This window comes from Sorex fumeus, unplaced genomic scaffold (assembly GCF_029834395.1).
Source record: "Sorex fumeus unplaced genomic scaffold, SorFum_2.1 ptg000094l, whole genome shotgun sequence".
Classification (NCBI taxonomy): domain Eukaryota; kingdom Metazoa; phylum Chordata; class Mammalia; order Eulipotyphla; family Soricidae; genus Sorex; species Sorex fumeus.
In genome coordinates, this window is record NW_026606151.1 from 23337597 (window position 1) to 23346254 (window position 8658).

At 40.8% G+C, this 8658-nt stretch overlaps 1 protein-coding gene across 1 annotated transcript; it reads left to right on the forward strand.

Moving 5' to 3' along the window:
* Positions 1-7502: 7502 nt before the first annotated feature.
* Positions 7503-8441, forward strand: LOC130040234 (olfactory receptor 14J1-like). The gene has a single exon (XM_056132245.1). It carries the CDS (start codon positions 7503-7505, stop codon positions 8439-8441), a length of 939 nt encoding a protein of 312 aa, XP_055988220.1.
* Positions 8442-8658: the final 217 nt, after the last annotated feature.

Here is an 8658-nt window from a genome sequence, read left to right on the forward strand (position 1 = left end):
TATTTATAGAATTTTTTATAGAATTTTTAGAATTTTTATAGAATTTTTAGAATTTTTATAGAATTTTTAGAATTTATACAGAATTATAGAATTTTAGAATTTTTATAGAATTTTTAGAATTTATAGAATATAGAATATTTATAGAATTGTTTGCTAAATTTAGTTTTTATTGTGTTTCGTGCCATACCTGATATACTTAGTGGTTACTCCTACTTATGTGCTCAGGATTCATTCCTGCTGGACTAGAGGATTTTATGTGTTGCTTAGAATCAAACTTTAATCAGCAGCATGTAAGGCAAGAGCCTTAGCGTTTCACTATCACTCTGGACCCACATATCAAAGTTTATTTTAAGTAATGTTTTATGGTTGATAAAACCGTTTTATGTATGTGCTTCTTGGAAAACTAAAGCATTCATACTTTGGGCTCCAGAAAAATGACTTGTGATTAATTGAAATATCACCCTTCCAAATCAGATGTGAAAATAATGCAAATTAAACAATATTCTACTTAATTTTGTTTCCCTGGTAATTTCTGTGGTGATGATAGAAAAAAGATATAACATTCATAGTTCATTTGACAGCTAACACTGGAGTTTGGTCAATACCTGACATACAAGAATTGATGAGATTGCACACACTCTAACATCACTAGCCACTCGAAGCTCCAAAATTTTCTACCAAACTCTCTAGGCTTCTATCAAGCTCAAGTCTCCCTGAAAATATCCCAAAACCCATTTGCTTTTCTGCCTCAGATTACTTGATTATTATGCAGACATTCGTTAGAAATAAATATTTAAATTTCAAAATGACCTGGTAGAACCAGAGAAATACAGACGTTATTTTATATATTTACTTTTGGGCACCATCATGTACAAAGTTGTTGACAATCTAGTCTCAGGTCTCCAATGTCCAACTCCAATCCCACCATCTATAATGGCATAATACTGAAAAATTTTGTCATTTAGAAAATGGCATCTCTGGAGGTAGAGAATGTAAAAGATGATTTGATTTTTGAATAATTTGATGCTATATTTCAATTTTTTTGTATTGTTAAATGTCAATAAGTTGTTTTCTGAAATATGTTCCCCATGTTGTAAGCTAAATATAATATTAGACATTTCTTTCACGCAATTAAATTTTTAATTTTTCCCTTTTCATGACGTTTTAATTTCTCTTATGCATATTTTCATGTCATATATAACTAGTGTTATGTCACTTTGTCTTTATCAAGTTTGGATCTCAATGGCTTATTTTTCTAACCCAATTGTTTTGGCAAGGATTTCTAAGACTATATTGGATACAGGTCGCTAAAAGGAACATTTTTGCTTTGTGCCTGATCTCAGACAGAAATATGTTAATGTTTTGTAATTATGGTTAAAAAAACCATGATATTAGACCAAAATTCATGAAATTTATCAGGTAAATATAATCAGCATTCTCCAGGATATGGGTCTCAAAAGAATCTTCCATTATTTGACAATGGTAGCAAAAATAAGTAAAATCCAGGTAAACAAAAGAACTACATCAAGTAAAAAATATTTTCAATGGCCAAAACATCACCCACAGGCTAAAATTTAAAGACACCCAGTTGAATGTGAGTAAATATTTGCTCACATAGGGTTAAGGTTAGGGTTAGGGTTAGGGTTAGGGTTAGGGTTAGGGTTTAGCTTTCCTCCCTGCCCCGACCAGGACTCCGGCAGCCGAAGACCTCCAGGACCAGCCACCACCATGCTGAGACCACTCTCTGCACACATGAAGGTACTGGCAGAGGGACAGGGCCACGCGGGTTCTGGGGCCGAGAACTCCAAGCCTACTCGGATTGGAGTCGAGCATCTTCCACCCAGATCCTCCAAATTCCAGTGGGCGGGGGTCACACCCAGCACCTGGCCCCCTGGCGCCATGTAATCCCATTGGCGGCCAAGACTCAGAGACTATAAAATCCAGATCCCGGACGAGAACTGTGCAGTCTTCTGCCCCCGCGCCTGGGTGTTCCTCGCCAGGGCCCCTTGGAGGGGAGCAGGTTGAGATTTCCTCCCCACCCCGATCAGGGCTCTGGCAGCCGAAGACCTCCAGGACCAGCCACCACCATGCTGAGACCACTCTTCGCATACATGAAGGTACTGGCAGAGGGACAAAGCCACGCGGGTTCCGGGTCCGAGACCTCCCAGCCTACTCGGATTGGAGTCGAGCATCTTCCACCCAGATCCTCCAAATTCCAGTAGGTGGGGGTCACACCCACCACCTGGCCCCCTGGTGCCGTGTAATCCCATCAGCGGCCAAGACTCAGAGACTATAAAATTCAGATCCCGGAACTGCGCGGCCGCATTCGCGGCCACGCGACACCTTATCAGAACTTTTTTTTTATGACATCTTATTGTCTTATTCCTACTTTGGACAAACTTGCAGGCTATCGAATGTAGCCTGCCCACAGGGCAGAGTCTGGCAAACTCCCTGTGGCATACCAAATATGCCAAATACCAGTAACAATGATGGGTCTCATTCTCCTCAGGTCTAGGATGAAAGAGACGTTACTGGGGCCTGCTCGAGGCAATCGATGAATAACAGGATGATGAAATGAAATGAAAAAAATATTTGCACACAATAATTCAATTAAAGGCTAATGTCACTGTCCTCCCGTTGTTTATCAAGTTGCTTGAGCAGGCCCAGTAATGTCTCCATTGTGACACTTGTTACTGTGTTTTGGCATATCAAAGACGTCACAGGTAGCTTTGCAGGCTTTGCCATTTGGGCGAAATACTCTCAGTAGCTTCCTGGGCTCTCGGAGAGGGGCAGATGAATCAATCCTGGATCGTTCAGGTCAGCCACATGCCCTACCCCCTGGGCTATGGCTCCAGTCCTAAAGGCTAATATCCAAAGTAAAGAAGGCTATCAAAATGCTCCACTCTGAAGTGCAATTAAAAGTGCGAAAAGAAAAATAAACACTTTCCTGAAGAAGACAAACAGATGACTCACAGACTGAGAAAGGTTTCCTTGTCTTTTGGTACCAAGGTAGTGGAAAATATAAATAAATAAAAATGCCATTGCTGTCATATGTCAAAGCAGTGAAATTGGCACGTATAAGACATATATTAAAAAAGAGTGGAATAACCAGTGCTGTGAGAAAGGAACCCACATTCACTGTTGGTTGGAATGTTTCTATTTCAGTGTCTATGAAAAAGCATTATGAATATTTCTCAAAAGAGTAAGAATAGACCTTCAAGATGATCCAGCAATTCAACCTCTGAGCATCTAACCCTTCCAAACAAAAAAAAACAAAAAATTTACATAAAAACTAAGCACAACTGTGTTCACTGCAAAGCTTAATATAATTGCCAGGGCTTGGAATGTCCAATGACAGATGAAGGGATACAGCAGCACTGTAGCAATGTCCTCCCATTGCTCATAGACTTGCTCGAGCGGGCAGCAGTAACGTCTCACAACAAATTCTGAGACTTGTTACTGTCTTTGGCATATCGAATACATCACAGAGAGCTTGCCAGGCTTTGCCGTGCAGGCTAAATACTCTCAGTAGCTTGCTGGGCTCTCCGAGAGGGGCAAAGGAAATGAACCGAGGTTGGCAGTGTGCAGAGCAAGCACCTTACCCACTGTGCTATTGGATACAGAAGCTATTGTATAGATAATGCAATACTGTGCAGTCAATAGGACAAGTGAAATAATACAGTCGGCTGCTGTGTTGATGGAATTGCAAGGCATATGAAGTGAAGTAAGACAGAAAGTAAAGTGCAAATATCACTTCTCTGTGGTATACGGATCGATAAGCCAAAAATGTTGAACAATATTGGGTAGAATCAAACAGTGACGAACCCTTGGCCTCTATGCCAAGGCATCAAAAATCAGATGAGCCGGACGGATAATGTGATTTGGAGATGACCGCTGGACTAGAGCCATTACAGACTGGATACCACGGATGTAGGTGGCCTGGTCGCCACCTACAAGATGGCCAGACTTCTTCGTCAAGACCCTGAATAAATGGTTTGATGCTCCTTGTTTTCCTGGAGCAAGCAGACACCATTGGGCTACACTGGCATGTGACAGGGGTGAATGGAGATGTTACTGGCACCTGCTAGAGCAAATAGATGAGCAACGGGATGACAAGTGTTACAAGTGAAGGGAGGAGAAGGAAAGACCAATGTCAGGTCACACAGGGACAACGGTGGGGAACCTTGGATACTTTGTTTGGATACACTAGTATCAAAAATCGCAGTAACGTTATACATCAATGGTCTCAAGTTTAACAATAATATAAACATGTTATCAAATGTATAGCATAAAATATTAAATTAAAAAGACTATGATATTTCTTTGCTCAATTAGCAGTAAATTATGGGTATTTTCCCCATTTTTAAATAAATGCAGTTACAAATTCGGGCATTATTTGTAGCTCTGTAGCACTGTCCTCCCCTTGTTCATCAATTTGCTCAAGCAGGCACCAGTAACGTCTCCACTGGGAGACTTGTTGTGCCTGTTTTTGGCATATCAAACACACCACAGGGAGCTTGCCAGACTCTGCCATGTGGGCAGGATACTCTAGTAGTTTGCCGGGCTCTCCGAGAAGGACGGAGGAATTGAACCTATGTTGGTCGCGTGCAAGGCAAACGCCCTACTTGCTGTGCTCTCTCTCCCACCCAAGACATTAGCCTAAGATCAAATTATAAATTAAGTTGTAGCCAGTCAATAAAATTAATATAAAGAAATTAATTGGTCTTGTAGCATATTTTGTAATCAAAACGCAACTCATACTGCATTTAGATGCGAGTCAGTGAACACAAAAAAAGCTATACTTCCTGCAACTAGGTGAGGCAATTAAATCATTTCAACAGAAGAATGCGTTGCAAGAAAGCCCAATAGAATTGCAAGTTTGGACCCCAGGGTGTTACACAGAATTGCCAATACCCAGAGCACCCAGGAACTCTGTTGCTGCCAATTGGACTTCACCTTCAACCCCAAATGGCCAAAGGACTTAATGAACTTGTGTTATATTCTCGAGTCTAAAATATTTTCGTGAAAGGACATGAGGAGCAGAGATATGACTTTAACCTAAGTGTGAGCCTCTGAGACTGACAGCTTGTCACTAGGATGAGGTAAGAAATTTCTGAGTTTGCTCTGCTGAGTTTCTTTTTGCAAAGATAGAATTTATTGTAAAATGGAATACAAATCAATGACAGATTTTGATTGTAGAAATAGAATAATATCTTTACTTGAAATTTTAAACTCAAATACAAATATTTTCATTATTTTCATTGAAGACAGGATTAGAGATTAGAAACTCCTTCCATCCACAAAGATTTTGCGGAGTAAAATGATCCCTTCCCTTTCGATACCTTTGAATACTGTACCTTTCACTCAAATATACACTCAGTTGCATACCTACACAATGCTCAAACACCCTCATCCCTAGAATGGACAAATATACCAAGAGATCGACTTTGATTTGTGCTGCGGACCACCTCTTTGGGGATAATTTGTCTCCACTAATCTCAGACAAAAACACCCTTCCAATAGAGCAATAGATATAATCACATACTCACAGTAAGAAAAAATTACTTTTATTGGGATTATATACTTACACTCTATAGAACTCCCATTCTTATCTAGTTACATATTTTGAGATCCTAAGGCATATATATAATATATCTTAGTTCTAAGAATGATCACGATTCCATTTCAGAACACAAAATTATTCAAAATACTATTTTTAGAGCCTTCTAATATATTTTTGTATAAGTAATTTTTCCTCAATTTGCGGGTTTCTCAATGGACTTTGCTAGTGAACTAATTTCAAATAGACAGAATATTCTTGACTACTAATTAGCCTGTTTCTTATTAGTTAGTTACGAAATTGATTTAACTAAAGACTGTTTTCCAGAGACCACACACAAATTTTACTGCACCGTTGTATACTCAGGTGAATTGCTCAATAATAACATTTAGCATACATATATTTGAAATGAACCTATATAAGTTACTCTATTTTGTTGGGTGAAAATGATATTCCATAACTAAAACATTTTCAACTGAAATATGGAATAAATTATTTTTTAAGCTTATTTCAGTAATATTCTTATCCTTTAACAATACACTTTGGACAGGCTGTTCTTTCAGCACTAGGACTGGGAAATTAGGTTTTCTGGACAATTTGTATGATGCTGGATGTTTACTTCAAGGATTGTGAGTACACTGTTGTTTATATATAGGTGCTATCAATACACACTGTTTTGAAATAGTGATTTTTGGACTCAACAGGCTGAGCACAGGCTTTGCAGCAGGAAACTGGGGATCCCCCAAGCACTGCAGAGATAAACCTCTGACCACAGAGTTATGAGTTTTCCCAAGCACTGCTGACCTACCACAAAAATAAAAGCCATCAAAAGAGAAGATGTTTTCGGGAGAAAAACATTCACTTTATCGCTTTGTCTGTGGACAAAGGGTTGCTAGCTGTTTTATTCGCTCTAGAAATTCAGGATGAAGCTTCACAGCCTCTAACCTCACCTCCTCCCTTTCTTACCTTCTTACAGGCAACCCCAGAGTTTGCCCAGAGTTTAACATTAGTTTTGTGTTCTGTCTTGAGTTTCCAACTCAGAGGAAACCGGCTCACAATTGTTTTACATTCCAAGTAAAAATACTGAGTAAGAATAAAAAGCATCAGGAGCTTTTGCCTCAAGCCTCAGAAAATTAGAAACCTGCCAGAATAACCACTTTGTGGCTGTAGTGATGTGTCAATAGAAAGGCTGGTGACAGTGAACAGAGTTTAGAGGCCTGTTGACATGCAGGACATTGGCTGAATAAAGCTTTGGATGGAGAGGGTGGTTCCCAGCAGTTCTCAAGGGCCTGCAGCCATTCCAGTGAGTCTCACACACAGGGGCAGCTGCTCCATTCTAAGACCTAAGGGTGGGGTGCTGCTGGGCCCTCCAGTGGCAGGGAGCACCTATGCCAGCCCAGAGTGCCCAGGGACCAACAGACAGCGATGTTTGTGGAGAAGCGTGTGGTCCCAGGGAGCTAACTGCTGTCAGGTACATGCAAGGCAAGCTCCCAGCATTTCCTTTGTAGTTTTATTTTTCTGTGCACCTGTCCACATATGGATGTATATTGATTTGATAGAGTGAGGGCAGGGAGAACCCGAACATCATTGAGGGGACCCCTGGGCCAAAACACACTTGTAGTTCAGAGCTCAGTCCCAAGAAGAGGCGAACCTACGTTCCTGTTAGTCTGGTAGTGAGCAGCTCTAGTCTTGGAGTGCTCGAAATCTTCCAGGGCTCATCTGGAAGTGCATAATTTTCCAAGACCAAGAGTCATTTCTTTCAAATAGATTAACTAAATTGATGATTATCACTATAAAATAAACCACTTCACATTTATAAAGGAGAAGTTTTGATTCCGACTTCTTACCCAAACTCCATGGCTTAGACTGATGTTACCCAAAAAATTCCGCTCAACAGATTCCATTTTTTCCAGCAGTGAACTGCAGAAAGAAATCAAGGAATATGGATAATTTGACCATGAAAGGGTTTCTTCTCTTGGGATTTTCAGCCAAACCTGAGCAAGAAATCTTCTATGCTTCTCTGTTCTTGGTCTTATACGTGTTGGCTTTGACTGGCAACATGCTCATCATCACCACAACTTCCCTGGATGGCAGTCTCCAGTCCCCCATGTATTTCTTCCTGAAGCATCTCTCCTTGTTGGATCTCTGCTACATTTCTGTGACCGTACCGAGATTTGTTTACAACTCTTTCACACATAGTGGGAATATTTCCCTCTGGGAATGCATCGTGCAGTGCTTTGCTTTGATTACCTGTATTTCTGCTGAGATGGCCATGCTCACGGTGATGTCCTATGACCGCTATGTGGCCATCTGCCTGCCCCTGCGCTATGAAATCATCATGAATGTCAGAACCTGTGTCCACGGGCTTGTCATTGTCTGGGTCAGTGGGGCCATCTCTGGAGCCATGCACACGGCAGCTACTTTCTCCATCCACTTCTGTGGCCCCCGCATCATTCACCAGTTCTTCTGTGATGTTCCCCAGATTATGAAACTTGCATGCTCTAGTGAGTTTATGAGTGAGATAGGTGTCAGTCTCTTTACGGCTTTGCTGTCATTTCTTTGTTTCCTGTATATTGGGTTCTCCTACGTGCACATCTTCTCTTCCGTGCTGAGGATGCCATCTGCGGAGGGCAGAGCCAAGGCCTTTTCCACTTGCCTCCCCCACCTCGTTGTCGTCATCTTGTTCCTTTCTACTGGTGCCTTCGAGTACTTCAAGCCTCATTCTGAATCTCCAACTGCTCTGGACAGGTTGCTCACTATCATGTATTCAGTCGTTCCTCCAACATTCAATCCAGTGATCTATAGCCTAAGAAACAAAGCTATAAAGTTAGCTCTGAGAAAGGTTTTAGGAAGAAATGATATACTTATTTCCGCTCATTAACTATTGGGAGGAAATTCCATATAAAACTGCTAATATTTATAGCGGTTTCTTATTAATTAATTTCTTGTGTGTGTTTTGGCCATACCAGTGATGTTCAGGGATTATTACTCACTCTGGTGCCAGATATCACTGCTGGAAGTCTAGCGTGACCAAATAGGTTGTTTGGAAATTAAGCCATAAGCAGCGGTATGCCAGGCAACCTGATGTACTGTCACTC